The 19,494-nt window shown below is 39.1% G+C and overlaps 1 protein-coding gene across 3 annotated transcripts in view; it reads left to right on the top strand.

Annotated features, from left to right (window-relative positions):
- LOC136871927 (TBC1 domain family member 31) overlaps positions 1-19,494 on the top strand; it is a 392,653-nt gene that overhangs the window by 210,921 nt on the left and 162,238 nt on the right. For all 3 annotated transcript variants that reach the window (XM_068227257.1, XM_067145659.2, XM_067145660.2), the window contains 2 exons: positions 11,083-11,223; positions 14,502-14,681. In XM_068227257.1, the coding sequence (XP_068083358.1) occupies positions 11,083-11,223; positions 14,502-14,681 (321 nt within the window). The remainder of the gene's footprint in view (positions 1-11,082; positions 11,224-14,501; positions 14,682-19,494) is intronic.

Below are 19,494 nucleotides of genomic sequence, written 5' to 3'. Positions count from 1 at the left end.
TCGAACCCACGTCCTTCCGGGCGAACCGAGCGAGTATTTATTAAGGTGATTATTTTTTTTTTTTTTTTAATATGTTCCTGATAGCATGCAGTGAAGCTCCTTCTGGCCTAACTTATATACAGTGTGCACAGTTACTCCAGAATTCAAAAATCTCGTATTAGTGTCAACAGTGCTCTGTGGATTGTAAAATAAAACAGTAGTATTAGTGGTTTTAAATGCTATGTATTTATTTTTGGTTTTTAAGTAAATTTATAATTTGGAAAATATTTTTGTTATTGTATGTAAAGGTAACAAAGTATTTCTTTTTCTTGGAATCTCTAATAGGTTTAAATTTTGGCTTATTTTTATTTTCATGGTCTGGGTAGTCATGTCCTAGTTCATGAACCGTGGACAATGGCTGAGTGCCCTAGTAAGTGGTTGAGAGTTGCTATGAAATGGGAGTGGGCATCTCGGACATATTCTGAGTCATGGCCCTCCTTGTGCTCAGGCGGCTAAGACAATACAATCCTACCGGTGGTCGCTACCCTGTTAGTGGAGAGAACCTCACTTGAACTATGTGTAAGTAAGTCACAAACTTGGCATGGAAATTCATTGGAACAAGACAAAACTAATGATTGTCAACAAAGGTGCAGAGATTCAGCTGCCACAGCACCTTAACAATCTCCAAAGAGTCTGTCAGTTTCCTCATCTTGGTTCAATAATCGAGGATAAAAGTAGCTGTGAAAAAGAAATCAAATGTTGCATCATTCTAGGACGTACAGCTATGGCAAAATTAAAGAAGATCTGGCAAGATAGAGCAATATCTATGTATACGAAGAAAAGATTAGTCCATTCGCTTGTGTTCTCAATCTTCCTGTATGGATGCGAAACTTGGACCATAAAAGCTAAAGACAGGAACCGAATCAACGCCTTTGAAATGTGGTGTTGGAGAAGGATGTTGCGATTACCGTGGTCAACCAGGCGAACAAATGATTCTGTCATCCGGGAAATTGGAATACAAGAAAGTTTATGCCAAGTTGTGTACCAGAGAATCCTGCAATTCTTTGGTCACATTATGAGAAGAGAGGATGACAACCTGGAAAAATTAATTGTCCAAGGAAAAGTTTCTGGCACAAGGACACGAGAACAGGTCGCAAAAAGATGGGTTGATCAAGTAAGAGAGATCATGGACTTACCCTGGAGAGTTACTGTCCGGAAAATGCAAGTACATACAGAATGGTATCAGCTTATAAAAGAAACAAAGTCCTTGGGTCACAATACTCAGTCATGAGTGAAACGACTGGAGAGAGAGAAGTAAGGGTAGCATCCTGCTTCACAGAATGTTCACCAAGTACACTCAGAATGTTTTAAGCAAGCCTCGGACCTATGGGAGTAACGGAGCCCCACTCCCATTTGACAGGCGAGGGACTCCTTGGAAACAACTCGGCAAAAGAAATGGAATTCGATGCGGAGCTTTCAATATTAAAGGGTCTTATGGAAGAAATAAAGTAGAACTGGCTGAGTCAGCAAAGAGGATGCATCTGGATGTGCAGGGAGTAAATGATATTTGGACCGAGCTTGATAGCTGCAGTTGCTTAAGTGCGGCCAGTATCCAGTATTTGGGAGATAGTAGGTTTGAACCCCACTGTCGGCAGCCCTGAAAATGGTTTTCCGTGGTTCCCCATTTTCACACCAGGCAAATGCTGGGGCTGTATCTTAATTAAGGCCATGGCCGCTTCCTTCCCACTCCTAGCCCTTCCTTGTCCCATCGTCGCCATAAGACCTATCTGTGTCGGTGTGACGTAAAGCAACTAGCAAAAAAAAAAAAAAAAAAAAAAAAAAAAAGATATTCGGGTAGGGGGAGATAATGAGGAAGAGATAGGAGATTATAAAGTGTACTTGACGGGTGTCTAAAAGCAAAGGTCAGAGTGTGGATAGGGCTGTTCATCAGAAATACTACTGCATGCAACATAGTTTCTGTTAGACACGTAAATGAGCAAATGATGTAGATAGATTTGGCAGTTGGAGGAATCAGGATGAGAATTGTCTCAGTTAATTCACCTTGTGAGGGTGCAGATGAAGATGGAGGTTATACTGAAGAAAAGTGTGATGCTTCTTGAAAAAATCATGAATGAACTGTGTGATTTGTGAACTTTTTTTGATGGCATTGTCCACAAAATGTTTCTGTTTTTGCAATGTATTCTTTTTCAAGCATTATTACTGCAGTATTCCCTTTGTCAGCCTCTGTAACAATCTGGTTACTGTCACTGATTTTATGCTTAAGATTATTTGAAACTTTACTAGAATATTAAGACACTTTTCAGTCTTATTTATTAACTAATTTGGAGAGATTTTTTCTGATGTCGTCGTGTTAATCTATTGGTAATGTAGAAATAACACGTTTAACTTCTGCGGCAGTGAAGCATTTTGTTTCTTGGTTGTTATACTATGGAGATTTTGGTTGACAAATTTCTGAAAAGGGGGCCAGCATGAGAGGAGCACTCAAGTGAACATCCTATGGTTGTGATATCAAAAAAGTATTTTTTCCTGTAGAAACATTTTAGGTACTTCATTTTTGAGCCAAACGGAATTTGCTTTTAATTGAGTTTTTTATGCCAGTTTGAAATTTAAATTTTTTCTGAACAAAATTTTAAAATTTTGTAATTAAGTTGTTGGTCAAACAGTGTTTTAGAAAAGACATATCTTTACCAATTTTTGGAGATGTTTATCTTCAAGTTAAGATAAACTTTTTTTTTTTAATAAGCCTCATTGACAAATTTCCTTCAAGTTTTACAGTAGAAGTTCGATAGTCCGGCACATTCTGGACCGGCCCAGTGCCGGATTACCAAAAATGCCAGACTATCGGGCGGTACAGTGAAAACAGCTGTGACACGGCGTTTTGCAGTAAAATGTTGATCAGCAGAATCATTATTAACTGCGATTATTTCTTCAAACTCGTCTTTGTATTTTTCCGCTGAATCTTGGTTTGCTGAAAGTGTCTCTCCGGTTACATCAAATCTTAGAATTCCATGTCGAAACTTAAAGTTTCTGAGCCAACCATCAGAAAAATTGCATTCATTTTCTGCAACACCTAAGTCTTGTCCAAATTTCTTTGCCTTTTCAGTAACCATTGGCCCTATTACCGGCTTTCCTTCGGAGTGTACTGCACTGAACCATTTGTACAATGAGCTATCTAATTGTTCCAGTTTGGGGTTTTTTTTTTTTAATGTTTGTCTGGAAGCTAATTTTTCAAGCAAATTTCATTAGTTCATCTTTTTGTTTTTTTTATGTCGTAAATGGTTGACGAGCCAATATTAAATTCATTCAAGAAAATATTTCTATTCTCACGTTTCTTCAGGCGTTTGATGACTTCCAGTTTCTGGTTGATGGTCAGAGTTACATGCTTACATTTCTCTCCTGATTTGGAACTTGAAGAAGGTTTTGGTTTCGAGAACATTGTCACTGCTTAAATACCAACAAAACTTCCACAGGGCACTTTGATATGTATGTTCACTACACTACTGCACTAGTGTAATACGGATCCTAGATCACAAGAAAAAATACTGTAGCGAAAAGTGCTCGCAATCAAAACAATGAACTGAACCTGTGCGTTGTGACAGGCAACAATGCCGATTGTGTCTAACAATAGCGTACGCATAGTGGACACTTCCGGGTGGTTTTGAACCGTGCCGGGCGCTTTAACTGTCACAAATGTAAACAAAGTAACATAAAAAATCCTGGAATGGTGGCGGATCATTGGGCGTTCCGGACTGTTGGATGCCGGATTAACGGAATTCTACTGTACATGAAATAATGTTTGGTTGATGCCAAATCAGATTCATTCTTAATTGAGCTTTTTATGCCATTTTGAAAATTTAGATTTTTCTGAGCAGAATTTACAAATTTTGGCATTAAGTTGTTGGCCAAACATTGTTTTAGATAAGATATACCTTTACCAATTTCTAGAGATGTTGATCTTCAAGTTAAGATAGATTTTTTTAAAATTTATAAGCCTGGTTGATAGTAACATTACATGAAATAAATTTCATGGTTGAAGCTCAGATGATAAGTATTTTATATCATGAAAAGTATTTTGAGAGAAGCGCACCTTTTTTTCACTAGAGTAGCAATGTTTTGTCACTCAGTCTGTGACATCTTCTACTACATTCCAAGAACTAAACAAATTCCAAAGAACATTTCATTTTCCTTCAAGTTTTTCCATCATTTGTCAACCGGTTCAATTTTTCTTCAAGGACTATTATGACTAGCTATACATCTAAACGGAACACCTTACTTGAACAAGAGCGTTACTTCCCACTGCACTGTTAATACGTCAGCGTATCTCACCAACATGTCTTATGGACTTAAAAGTTTTCTGTTGTATAATTAATTTTAAACAAATGTTTTGAGTGTATTTATCACATTAGTAGCACATTGCTCTATACAAACACTTCAACTGTTTTCATGATCATCTTTGGGAATTATGTCTTATAAGACTTTTTTAAGTGTAATAATGCTAAACACTCAAAATGTTATATTTTAAGACTACAGCAGAGAAATAATGTTTAATTGCAGTGTAGGCCAATTATTTTTGTTATCTGGTTTTAATCTCTCAACACCATACAAGGTGTAGGGTTAAAATAATCTAATATGTGCTCAGCCATGATAGCCACATTGTCTGGTATTTAATTTGATGCAGCAAATATGAATCTTAGGTTTATGAGAAATGTCATCTTTAAGTAGAGTTCCGGTGAGAGCACACAATTCTCTTAAAAATTAACTAGGCTTGAGTTTTGTTAATTTTGTTACCTTTCTTTCTTTTTCTTTCTTTCTTTCTTTCTTTCTTTCTTTCTTTCTTTCTTTCTTCACTCTCCTCAAATTCTGCAATTAAATGTTTTGAGATCTGTACAGTGAACGTCTGAGAGGGGTTTATGTCAAAATATCACTTTAAAATATCAGCAACATTGTTGTATTTACTCTATCTTACACCTAACTTAACCTTTGTAAAACCTTCAGTTAGTATGTTTAATACATTTTAATTAATTTTCTTTAAGAAGCCTCTGTGGCTCAGGCGGCAGCGCGTCGGCCTCTCACCGCTGGGTTCTGTGGTTCAAATCCCAGTCACTCCACGTGAGATTTGTGCTGGACAAAGCGGAGGTGGGACAGGTTTTTCTCCGGGTACTCTGGTTTTCACTGCCATCTTTCATTCCAACAACACACTCCAATATCATTTCACTTCATCTGTCAGTCATCAGTCATTGTCCCAGAGGAGTGCACAGGCCTCGGCAGCTGGCACAATTCCTATCCTCACCGCAGATAACCTGCAAATAACCTTACTCCTCGTGGGTGGGGTTAACTTCCAATAAGTAACCAGGGGAACCTGACCCCTACAGAGCGCGTCCCCAGGTGGCGGATAGGGGGCCCCTACAGTATGTAGGGCTGGTTGAAATAACCAATACAACCCGCAGACCAACAGGTAGCCCAATTCCTGGGGGTTTTAAAATACTGGGACACCCTCTCTCCAGGGGTCATAAATATGGAGGGCCCTTGCCCTGGGTTAAGGGTGAAGACCTCAACGGCATCTACGGCGGAGAAGATGGACTTCGGTACGGCGGAGATGGCGGAAGAGGCAACCCATCCTTCTGGGGTGTACACATGGAACCTACTGCCTTGTAGGACGAGGAAGGCATCCTCAAAGGCTAAGGGAGTAAACCCTGAAAGAAAATCCTCTTATGTGTTAGGCCTAGCAAGTCAGCAGGAGAGTATTGAGTATAGTTGCTTTCAATAAGAAAAAGAGTCTCGGAAAGAATATTATAGACCGGACTGACACGTCCTCTCAGACAATTGTAAAGTATGATGTCCGTAAGGCTGATGATATACAATGTTCTGAAAGGAAACCCCAAATAAAAAAGAGACCCAAATACCGAATTGGAACTATGAACATTCTATCATTAACTGGAAAGTTAGAAGAACTCCTAGACATGATGGATAGAAGAAAAACATCAATATTGGGATTAAGTGAGACCAAATGGAAAGGGATTGGAAGTAAGACACTTCGTGGAGGTTATAAATTATACTGGAGTGGACAGGAGAAGGTAGCGAAAAATGGTGTTGGATTCTTAATTAATGAAAGGACTGATGCTACAGCTGAAGTTATCTGCAAAAGTGATAGAATCATTAAAATGTTCATGAAACTGGAGAACACTAAGTACACCATCATACAAGTGTATGCCCCACAGACAGGCTGCAGTGAGGAAGACAAAGAGAAATTTCGGCAAGACCTGGAAGATACAGTTAATGAGGAAAATGTTATTATTATTGGAGATCTAAATGCGCAAGTTGAGGTAGACAGACTTGGGTACGAGAACATCATTGGTCCACATGGATTTGGACAAAGGAACCCAGAAGGAGAACAACTATTAGATCTGTGCAGAAGAAATGATCTTATAATCAAAAATACATTCTTCAAAAAAAGAGACAGTCACAGAATAACAAGGTACAGTTGGGATGGCCAGTATAGAACATTGATTGACTACGTAATCACAAATAAAGATGGTGGCAGGTACATCACAGATGTAGAGGTCATCCCTAGTGAAAGCATGGACAGTGACCACAGATTGTTGGTAGTAGACTTCAAACATAAGGCAAATTAAACGCAGAAACTTATTACGAAAAAACCAAGGGTTAAAACTTGGAAGTTGCAAGAAGTCCAAATAAAGGAAGAATACAAACTAAGGATTCAACAGAGTTTGCCGAAGTGTGAAGTAACCAGCGTTAATGAAGAATGGAAGGCCTTCAAAGACACCTTTGTGGGAGAAGCCAAAAACCTATGTGGAGTTACAAGTTCTATCAAAAGATAAAAGGAGACACCATGGTGGAATGAGAGAGTGAAAACAGCGGTGAAAGAAAGAAACCAAATAAAGAAGGCACTGGACAAGGAAAAACAAAAACAGGGACAAGAACGAAATGAACAAGAAATACAAAGACTTCAAGGTGTATACAGAAACAAGAAACTTGCTGTAAAGAACATTGTAAGGGAAGAAAAAGAGAAATGGAATGAGTTTGCAGACAAACTGGAAGAGGACAGTAGAGTAAATATGAAATTGCTACACAGAGTAGTGAAAAACAAGCGAAGGGATCAAGAGACCATAAAAGCAATAGAACGTGATGATGGAACTCTGGCACAAGAAGAGGGAGAAATTAAACAAGAACTCAAGATCTATTTCGAAAAGCTGCTGAATGGAGATACAGAAAACATAACAACGGATAGAGGAGAGCCAAGTCGAGGAACCACAACTGAACCACCAATTACTTGGCTTGAGGTTGAAAATGCGCTCAAGAGCATGAAGAAAGGAAAGGCAGTGGGCATAGATGAACTAAGTGCAGATATGCTGAAAGCAGCAGGAGTTCCAGGAATCCAATGGCTCTATAGACTGCTCAACAAGATATGGGAGGAAAATACTATTCCTGAGGACTGGAAGATGGGCATCATTGTACCTCTGTTCAAGAAAGGAAGCCGACGAAAATGTACTAATTACGGTGGTATCACACTACTGTCTCATGTCCTGAAAATATTGGAAAAAATAATAGAGACCAGAATCAGAGATATTGTTGTACCAATTTTGGAAGAAGAGCAGTATGGTTTCAGACCACGAAGGTCAACTACAGACCTTATATTAGCAATTAGGATGCTAATGGAAAAATACTGGGAGAAGAACAAGCCTTTATTTCTAATATTTTTGGACATTGAGAAAGCATACGATAGTGTACCAAGGGAAAGAATTTGGCAATGCATGAAAGAACTTCAAGTGTGAGACAGCCTCATAGACAAAGTGAAAATGTTGTATAGTGGGAACAGAAGCTGTATTCAAGTAGGATGTGGTTTGTCGGACTGGTTTGAAACAAAGAGAGGAGTGCAGCTGGGCAGCTAATTGTCACCACTTCTATTTATTATTGTAATGGATGTAGTAATGAAATATATTAAAAGGAAAGAACATGGAGATATCAAAGCCTTCACATTTGCAGATGATGTTGCGATCTGGAGTGACTCTGAAAAGGAATTGGGAGAAAGAATACAAAGCTGGAATGAGGAGTTTAAGAAATATGGTTTAAACATCAGCAAGACCAAGATGGTGGTGATGAAAGTGTATGGGGAAGGAGCAGAACCAATAGTCATGTTAAATGAAGCTCAACTGGACAGCGTTCCAGTTTTCAAATACTTGGGTAGCGTTATATCAAATGACAATCTAGCAAAACATGAGGTGAACAATCGAATCAATAAGGCAACACAATTTTACCACCAGGTAAGACACCTGCTGTGAGATGAGCAAATACCCATGAAAACAAAAATGACATTGTACAAGTCCTATTATACACCAATTCTTACATACAGTCTCGAAACCACAACACTGACCAATAGAGATAATTCCAAACTTCAGGCAGCTGAAATGAAATTCCTACGCACTATGATCCAGAAAACCAGGAAAGACAAGATTAGGAATGAGAAAATTAGAGAAGAAGTAGGAATAGATGATTCTCTCCTCAATAAGATTCAGATATCAAGATTGAAGTGGTTCGGTCACATGAAGAGGATGCCAGTAAACAGAACTGCAAGGAAGGAATTTGACAGAAAGGTAGAAGGAAGATGACCCGTGGGAAGGCCACGAAGGAAATGGATAGATTTAGTTAAGAGCGATGTACTGCTGAGAGGTCATGATTGGGACAAGTTGGTGGAGGAAGAATGGTACAAGGACAGGATGAGATGGAGGAGGTTCATATACCACACCCGGGAAACTGGAGATGGTTTAGGATGATGATGATGACCGCAGATTCCATCCCTGACCCGGTCAATGACTGGAAAGCAGGTTGTAGGTTTTCATATCTTTTATTAAATGGTAAGTATGTCTAACATATTATTTCCCTATAAATATGTGTTATAAATTCGTATAATCTCAAAATCTGCTCAGTCGAAAACTGTAGAAAACTCTGCAATATTCGTATATTGGGTATGTTCCACTATCATTCTGATATGTATGTAGGTTTCTGGAGGCTTACCATGATGTTTTATTTTTTATTATCCAGATATATGTGGAAGCTTCAGGAATTATGTAGACTTCTTCATTATGGGTTTTTGTATTGTACTCTGAGAAGATCTTTCGAGCTGCTCTTGGAAGAGTAGGAAGATGGAGTAAAAGTTAACGGTAGATTGATCAACAATCTGAGGTACGCAGATGACACTCTCATCTTGGCTGACAGTACTGAAGATCTTTAGCGTCTGGTAGACAGAATCATAGCAGAAGGTGATAAACTTGGTCCCAAAATTAACACCGACAAGACCAAGGTGATGGCCATTTCCAGAACACGTAACATGCACATTCTTATGTCCATTTATGGGGAACCAGTTGAACAAGTGTGGAAGTTTAAGTAACCTTGGCAGCTGGATTACTGAGGACTTAGACCCAGATTTAGAGATCTGTGAACAAATAGAAATGGCTCGTACTAGCTTTCTGAAAATGAGGAATCTGCTGTGGAGACACGTCACAACTTTGTCAGATGCTATGTATATTCTGTGCTTCTGTAAGGTGCTGAAATGTAGACTCTGAAATGTAACTCCATTAAGAGTAAATGCCTTTCAGATGTGGGTTTCCGAAGGACGTTGCAGATCTCCTGGACTGACCATGTCTCCAATGCTGCCGTACTCAAACGCATAAGGAGGGAACAAATGTTGATGTGTACAATGAAGAAAAGAAAGTCAGCTTACCTTGGGCATATTATGAGGAATGAAAAGTACAACCTACTTAAATTGATCATGCAGGGTAAAATTGATGGATGTAGGGGTCGCAGTCGAAGGAAACACTCCTGTCTGACGAACTTACAGGATTGGAGACAGGACTAGATTCTAGTAGACTGATGAGGACAGCTGAACACGGTACAGTCTTCGCTGTGATTGTGGCCAATGTTCAGTAATGGAGAAAACACTACAAGAAGAAGGAGAATAAAAAACGAAAGAGTATAATGTCTAACAATACGAGCCGTGAAAGTATCAATTTTCATAATAATCTTCTTGTTTATTCATAGCTTTCCCTGACAATGACAGGGTCCGTTATAGTAGGCCTCATGGACAGACTAATTTTTTTTTCCTCTGAAAATGTGGAGCAAAGTCTCCTCAAAATGTAAAGAATTTCTCTTTGTTTTCTTCACACAACAAAAACCCAGAATATTATTTATGTAAACATTGCCTTTTACAGAGTTTACCTCCAATTACAAAAGGCAATACATAGTACATACCTAGAATAAAAAATAAAAAAACATAAAAGGTTGGAAATTAAAGAGAACAGAATAAAATTATGTCTAAGAAGATTATTAAAATGAAAATAAAATTAAAATAAGCCTTAAAACCTTCAGTATTTTAATTCTTTACAGGATGAGCTGTAGATCTTCCCAATCCTAGCCCTTTCCCATCATTGCTGTAAGATCTGTCTGTGTCGGTGTGACATAAAACAAACAGTAAAAATAAGTAAAAAGTAATCTTACTCTGAGCTGAAAAGAATAGCTCAGGACAGAAATCTATGGCTACAGTAACAAGGCTTAGCCTTTAGAATTTGATGGTGATACTGGGAATTTTCTTTTCTATATAACAGCCAAAGGCAGGCATTTATAGCAAGTGGAGATACTTATCACCCCTAGTGCAACTTGTGAATCTCTCCAGCCTAATGAAGAGCCTGCTGAATTTGAAGTAAGTTTGTGGACTATATCTCAGGAAGCCTTATCTAGAAGTATCATGAAGAGGAAATAAGAGCTTCAGAGGAGGCTTGCAGTGGTGTACTAGCTACCGGCTTTTCTTAGATGTGTGACAGTCGAACTTATGAGCCTAATGCCACACTGGAGTAAAAACACTGGTAGTTTCATGGTTGAAAAATCTGAAGAGTTTGAATGTTTCAATTGTTGTTGATTTATTATTATTATTATTATTATTATTATTATTATTATTATTATTATTATTATTATTATTATTATTATTTTGTCCTGAAATATTCATAGTATCCTTTAAATTATACTTCCTTACTCTTCAGATTTACTTTGTCATTTTAAATTATGTTTTAGGTACTGTCATCATTAGAGTGGTTACAATTTTGGGATCATGTTCTGTCCAATGAACCATCCTTTCTCCTGATGGCTGTAGTAGCATACAATATCGTCTGTCGGGGAGCTCTTCAGTCTTGTAAGGAGCCTTCTGATTTTGAAGTAAGTTGGTGGACTGTATCTCAGAAACATTTTGTGGAAATGCACTAATGTCCAAAAGTTAAGCATAATCACTAAACGAGGCCATACCCCCTGATAGGAATGTCAGATGGATTGCTGAACATACGGAAGCTGAATCACACACCATATGTCACACTACGTGTCCAAAAAAAAAAAAAAACACAAGTGTCAGAAAGGTTCTGATAGCTAAGGTACACCTTTGACAACAACTAACAAAACTTGGCAATGTCTTCCACGACGAAATATGCTGTTAATAGGGTGTAGGCCACACATGCTTCGCAGCGACGTGGCATACTCTGCTCTCTATCACATGGTCTTAGAGGAGGCTAACGGGATGCAATTTGCCTCCCCAATGCATCCCAGGCATGTTCTATAGGATTCAGATCTGCAGACCTCACTGGCCAGTCCATGCGATGAATGTCTTCTCCAGCCAGAAATTCATCCACCAGAGCAGCGCGGTGCGTTCGGGCATTATCGTCCATTAAGAGGAGGTCTGGACCAAGCGCACCTCTGAAGCGTCGAACATGTGGTCTCAGTACTTCATCCCTGTATCTCCGAGCGTTAACAGTGATCCTCGGACCACCCATGAAGATGTGCAGGTCCGTACGACCATTCAACATGATGACGCCACCACCACCACCACCATACTGGTCCCGTTCCATGATGTCCCTGTGGTTGTATCGGCTACCAAGTTCTCTCCAGATTAATGTGCGGTGGGAATCGTTCTGCAAACTGAATTGGGGTTCACCTGTGAAGAGCACATACCTCCATTCATTCATGGTCCAGTTTCGACGTTGACGGCTCCACAGTAAACAGGCCCGTCTCTGTGCTGGAGTGAGCAGGACGCACCGCTGGACGTCGGGCAAACAGCCCTGCTGTCCTGAGCCTCCGGTACACAGTTTGCCGGGAAACAGCAACCCCTGAGATGGCTACAAGCTCCGCCGACAATTGTCTTGAAGGTGCACTCTGATTTCGTCGGGCGGTTAAGGCCAGATATCGGTCCTGCTGTGGGGTGGTTACCCTCGGTCGACCTGGTACTGGCCTACGACTAACATCTCCTGTGGGTTTGAATCCCACTGTCGGCAGCCCTGAAGATGGTTTTCTGTGGTTTTCCATTTTTACACCAGGCAAATGTACCTGTACCTTAATTAAGGCCACGGCCGCTTCCTTCCCATTCCTAGGCCTTTCATATCCCATCGTCGCCATAGACCTATCTGTGTGGGTGTGACGTAAAACAAAATAGCTTCTTCTTCGTCTTCAACATCTCCTGTGTCCCGAAATTGTCTCCAAAGCCTGGAAATGACACTTTGTGGCACATTGAAGGATACGGCGACTTCAGTCTGTGTCTGGCCTGCTTCCAGGTGGCCGAGTATTCTACCCTGCAAAACTGGGTGCAAATGCCGTCATTGTGCCATTATGTTGCCACGTTCACCACGAGACTACACTCCGCACACTATAACAGGGCAAACACGACTGAGGGAATATGGGGTGCAGGCACTGCTGTGTTCACCGTGCGGTTATGTCGCTAGTCAAAGCAGGGAACACTCCTTTCCTATACAGAGCAAACACGTAATGTTGGTAGGTGCAAATGTTGTGCGATTTGTGGTCTATTTCCTGTTGCCCTGCTTACTCGTAACTTATGCTTAACTTTAGACACTAGTGTACTTTGAAGTGTAAATAAGTATGTGCTGTGCTCATGGTGAATTGTATTATCTCAGATTGTTGTGGATATTAGGGTGGTGAATTGTTTTTGCCTTACAGGATGTTATGATTTCTTCTCAGTTTATTGGATTTCACACTATTCTTAATTGCTGCTTCATTGTTTTCAACATTACTGTATTTTTTCATCCATCCATTGACCTATCTCTACATTATGTGGGAAGTGTGGAGGATGTGAATATTGATTAGATGAACTTGTTAATTTTGAGCTTAAATTTCATATTCATAAATTAACAACTCTTAATTGAATGAACAGCTCTCAAGATACATGAGTCTGTTTATGAATGACTCATCAATAATAATTTGTCTGTGATCTTAAGATATGTATCCAAATTGTAATGTTCTGAAAGCCTAATTTGATTATCATATTGTATTTACCACTAATATGTTTTCTGTTTGTTATAATTGTATATCATAAACTCATTTCCTAAAAGAATTAGTGCTCCATGAAGGAGCAATCAATAGAGTTGTCAAGCTACACTAGGAAGGGAAGGACATATGGTCACAGAATTTCCTGGGTTTATTGACATCCCATCAGGGTTCTTTCAGTTATCACAAGTTGGGAGCAGGAATCATAGGAAATGGCATCTTCTCGTAGGGGCAGTGAGCTGCTGTACAGTGAAGCCTAGATCACTGCACTGACCAGGGGTGGTTTCTGTGGTTTCCCATTTTCACACCAGGCAAATACTGGCATTGCACCTTAATTAAGACCATGGCCATTACATTCTCAATCTAGGGCTTTCCCAGCCTTCCGCCGCCGAAAACCTTTGATGTGCTAGTGTGACATTAAACAAGTAGGGGAAAAAAAAAAAAAAAGAGACTGACCAGGGGTCTCTGGTCTTAGATTCAATCCTTGTCTGTACCCAAACAGAATCATGATTAATCACTGAACAGCACTCATTGACAGTCACAAGCTGTCAGTTCCTGGCAGAATTTAAAACGTGCTCAGTGATGCCGAGGTTGTAATGGAATAGGAAATTGTTGTAATGGTAGATGATTAAGGGACGCCACGACAACAGATCTTGCTCTGCTAGCCATCTGCATATGGTACTGGTGGACACAGGTGTGTCCTCGGCTGCTGTGTTCAGAGACATCTGTGAAGTGCTTACAGTCTCTCCCAGCTGGTGGTCATGCAGGGTTGACGCCGAGGCTCCTCAGAGCATGTGTGTACCCTCACATTCTCACTGCTTCCAACCTAGATGCACAGTGTTATCAGAACGGATCAAGTGGCGAACAATGCACCAAAACGTCGAACCTTTCTGGCTTAGTCTGATGCTGTGGCCTATCTTAAACTCATCTAGTTTGTCAAAGGTTGAATGTGCCATCCAGATATGCTGCATGTTCACTCAACTTAGTTCTGTGTCTCACACTGCTACTAGGCCTTATTCATTGTCTTGCATCTGTGAATGAGGGAGGCATGCAAGCAGTCAGCCTGTGATGGTACAGTGCACACTCACAGGATTCGTTGACTATAGTTTGTTGTTGTTGTTGGTGGTGTTTTTTTGGCAATAGAGTGTGATTATGTGTTTTGTCTCTTTCAGTTCTTCTTTCATAATCAAAATCCTATCGACATGAAGCACTTTCTTGCTAAGACGTATTTCTTATGTAAGAAGACTAAGGATGAGCTTCATCCTAGGCAGTACCTAAGTGAATTCAAACCTCTGTCAAAAGGAGTTTATCCAGTTTTCACCCAGTACCCAAAATTTGTTGTGGATAGTAAGGTTAGTGGAAACAAAATACTGTCTTTAGCAATAACAGCAAACATGGCAAATAATATTTTGATGCATTTTATTTATTTAACCTAATGAATCATTATGATGTTGGTTAAGAAAATAGAGGTATTACCATATTTTTGCTAATTATGATGATAAGACCTGTAAAGATGTGTTTGTTTTGCGATAGCCAGAAATTACAGTTCCAGTTGTTCCAAAATGTAGGAAGGGATTTCAAGGATGTCTCAATTCAGCAGAATTACCTCTTAGATTTAATATTCTCAAAAGTCTGTTTATGGTATGACAACATAGGGAAAAAGAGATGAGAGGAGCCCTTTCTAAGTAATCTGGCACAAATATTGTCCACTGTGCAAGGAAGTTACTATAGCAAAGATGAACTGGCAATTTAAGATTTATGCATGTGAAGAAAGGTGTTAGAATAGATTGGATAATGCAGTAGAAGGTACAAAGATAGTACCTTTGGGATTATAGTAGACATATGATATGTCAAAAGACAAATGGGTCCCAAAAGGTCGTCAAAAGAAAATGTTAATACCTACAGCAAATTTAAGATATAACAGCTGCCGTATTTACCTGCGTAATTTTCACACTTTCTTGACCAAATCTCTTTTGTTCTAAAATCAAGCTGCTTGAATTAGGGACTTTTTCTCGAAGGGATGAATTTACACTGAAATTTCAAATAAAATCAATGAAGTCACCAAGATATCTGTGAAAATACTATTTTGTATGAACACTGAACATTTATTTACAGATTAGACAAACATTAATAAAATCATTTTTATCACATCATGTGCCATTTGTACATATTAATTAATGGTAGGTTGTCTGTTTTCCATCAGCACAATATTATACTGTATACAAAGGAAATATCAACAAGCAAGGTATGAAATTTATATGACTTTACTTTACCGGCAAGTTCTACAGCTTTTAAACACTTGCTTCAAGTAGCTGACCAGGCAAAAAAATTGGCGCAGTTTGCTTCACACTGTTGTACACTGCTATGGAACCGCCTACAAATTTGTAATGATAAAGTATGATAGTACATGTGTTAGCGTTAACATTATGTACACTGAAAGAAAATGCAAATCACATGCTGCTAATAAAAAGAGCGTTGATCAAACTTACCGGTAGACTTCGACATTTCATCGTTGCTCTCGGCCAATGAGAAGTCGTCACATTCAGAGGAGTATGCGATTTTCTGTCGTTCCATGTCATCATCTTCGAGACCATCCAGCGAGTTGGATATTCCCATTTTCCTGAAGCTCCTCGTAACCATTTCATACAGAATTGAATTCCAGGTTCCTATTATCCACTGACACATTAATTCTAAAGAAGGATGCTGAATCTTGCCACCTGAAGTGAATGTGTGCTTGCCCGCTGCCATCCATTCCATATAAAAATGCTGGATATGATCCTTAAAAGATTTGTTAATTGATACATCTAGACGTTGTAGAACAGATGTCAGTCCACCTGGAATTACTACCATGTCTGTTCTTCCTTTGAAAAGAGAGTCCTTGACTTCTTGCCTGAGATGTCCCCTAAAGCTGTCAACTACTAACACAGATGGTAGGTGAAGCAGAGCACCAGAGCGGCTTTTCCAGGCAGTTTTATCCCAGTCTTTCATTAGATTGCTGCTCATCCAGCCCTTTTCTTGCACGCATACATGTATCTCATGTGGAAAATGACATTTTGGCATTGTCTTTCTCTTGAAGGTAACGTACGGTGGATCTTCCATCTGCAGTAATTGCAAGTATGATGGTGCATCGTTGTTTTTCTGCGCCTGATGTCTTTATTAGTACACTTGAAGTTCCTTTCTCTTGCAGTGTTTTATTCCTTGGCTTTTCAAAAACACCAGTTTAGTTTGCATTGCCAGTTTGTGACATTAAATACAAATTGTGTTCCACAGTCTAATTAAGTAGCGATGAAATTCAATAACTTTTTCTGTGTGATCACTAAGCAGCTTTTGACACAGATGATGTTCTTAGTACAATATTATTTTGCCTCATCCATCTGTGTACCCAGCCATGGCTTGCTTTGAAATCTGCTCTGGGTAATTTCACATGCACAGAATTGAAGCATTTCAGGCGATACCCCAATTCCATTATTTCTTATTTCTTCATAGTACATTAAGAGCACATTATCTACCTCAGGATATTTTCCATGCTTTGGACCTCTGAAGGATCGCGTACTTTTCTTAGCATTATACAGAGCCTCCTTTTGCTTTCTCCAGTAGCGAACATGTACCTCCGAGATAGAAAATTTTCGCTCTGCAGCGTGGTTGCTATTTTCCTCGGTGTATTTTATTATGTTTGGTTTATATTTGGCTGTAATGTTGTTATACTTCCCAGTGGTAATTAATGAACTTTAACATCACACTTAGTACACTAAAAGACATTACTGTGTGCTACCTACTTACAAAAACTTGCAATGCTGTTTCTTAACACACTACTACACTGAACCAACTACAGCACGTATCTATGGTAGCTGCCTGAAAGCCTTTCATTAGCTTACTGTACTCTAAAAACAGAACTACTTATCACAATGCGCAGGCCAAGGTGTAACTCCAGGTATGGGGATTGGAATGCAGTTTCACTGAAGGTCCGAAGACTAGACTACGGTTGGCGGTGATGTTAGAGGGTAACTTCATTGCCTTCAGCGCTCGAGCTAAGATCGGAGTAGCCTGCGGTTTGAGACAGTGAAAATTCAATCAATCAATATTCTAAAGGCTAATGCCTTGTCAATGCAACCACTCTCTTCTTTCATTGGCTGTTCATTTTAGTTCCATGTAATTGTCACAACCTAACCTCTTCTTTATGTCATCCAAATACTTCATCCTAGGTCTTCCTCTTCCTTTCTTTCCTAGCGAGCACTTTCCCTTCAAGAATGTTGGTGATGAAAGTATTGTGTCTGATTACATGTTTGATAAGTTTTAATTTCCTATTTTCCATTTCCTTTAATAATCTTCTCTCTTCATTGACTTCCTTTAAGACTTCCAGGTTGGTTTTTCTTTCTCTCCAGCTTGCCTTTTGGTCATTTTCCGCCATATCTACTTTTTAGCAGCTTCAAGTCAATTCCTTTCTAATTTACCCAGAGTCCAACTCACACTTCCATACTGCAGTGTACTCCATACAAATGATTTTGCAAAGGATTTTATGACATCTATATTCACGTGTTTGCTGGTTAAAATGTTTTTCTTATTCATAAATGCCTGTTTTGCCAATGCTATTCTTCTCTTTACTTCCAGGAAGCATCTATTATCCTCTGTTATCATACTGCCAAGGTAACAGAATTGTTTCATCTGGTCAGTTCTGACGTCATCAATTTTTATATTGGTTTTAATTTCTTGCATATTTTTCCATACTACCATTACTTTTCTTTTCCATTTGTTTATTTTTAATTTCCATAGTTTAAGAGTGTCTGAGAGGTCTTGCAGCATTCTATTCATTTCTTTTTCTGAGTCTGCAATTAATACGATGTCATCTGCAAATCTGATACAATGTATCCTTTCACCATTGACTTTATTCCCTTTGTCTTCTCCTTCATGATCTGAATAGCTTCCTCAATGAACATATTAAATAAATACGGTGATAGGGGAGAACCTTGTCTAACTCCTTTTCTAATCCTGGCCTTTACTTCTACCTGATTGATTATTTTTTTGCTTTGATTCAGATACAGTTGATTAATCATTCTTTTATCCTTCTAGTCCAGTCCTATTTTCCTCATAGTTCTACACAGTAGTTCGTAGTTCACATTGTCAAAAGGTTTTTCTAAGTCAGTGAAGGTAAGATAAGTTGTTCTATTCATTTCCATCCTTCTCTCCAGTAACATGTGTAAAGCCGCCAGAATAGGTTCTCTTGTTCCTCTGCCTTCTCCAAATCCAAATTGGTCTTCTCCAACAATACTTATCTACTTTTCCTTTTATTCTGTTCATAACTATGTTAATGATTATCTAGGAGGCATGTGATAATATTGATAGTATTCTATAATTGGTGCAGTCAACTGCCCTTCCTATTGTAGGTATGGTAGCGGTTCTGCATTGTGTGAAGTCTTCTGGCATGAAAATTATGCAGGCAAAATAAAAATCCTAATAATTACTAATCAAAATTGGCAGTACAAAAATTATGCTAGCATGAAAATATATGGGTAAATATAGTACATCTCATGTTGCCAAAATAACAGAAAACATTCTCTAGAGTGAGAAGATTATCTGAGACACATGCACGCTGTGGAATGCCAATGGGATGGTAGCTTGATATTAACTGATATGTTAGATTGGGAGGATCCGAGTAATGGGATTTGTGGTGCACTGAGGAATACAGTCTCTTGCGAGAATGGATAATGAACATTTATGGATTTCTTGTTTATGTTCATATATAGTCTGCTAGGAAAGCTGACATGTAAAATAACAGATCTAATTATTGTATTCCTGAATTCATCATCATCATTTCCCAACTCCAGTTTCCCGGGTGTGGTGTACAAGCGCTCGCCATCTCCTTCTGTCTTCATACATCTTCTGATCCAATACATCCTCCCATTTGTATCCTCTCTCCTCCACATCTGATCTTACAGTCTCTATCCAATGTTTCCTTGGTCTTCCCTGTAGTCTTCTTCCTACGAGATTAAGGTCGAAATATTTTCTGGCAGGTCTTTCCCTGTTCATTCTCATTATGTGCCCATACCACTGAAGTCTGCGTTTCTTTATGACACTGATAATAGGAACCTCAATACCAGCTACTTTCCTATTCACTTCATTTCTGATCTTGTCCTTTCTGGTTGTTTGGTTCATGGTTCTAATGAATCT

Source organism: Anabrus simplex, chromosome 4 (genome assembly GCF_040414725.1).
Source record: "Anabrus simplex isolate iqAnaSimp1 chromosome 4, ASM4041472v1, whole genome shotgun sequence".
NCBI classification, from domain to species: Eukaryota; Metazoa; Arthropoda; class Insecta; order Orthoptera; family Tettigoniidae; genus Anabrus; species Anabrus simplex.
Note: the sequence above shows the minus strand (reverse complement) of the source record. Positions and strands in the feature narration are given on the sequence as shown.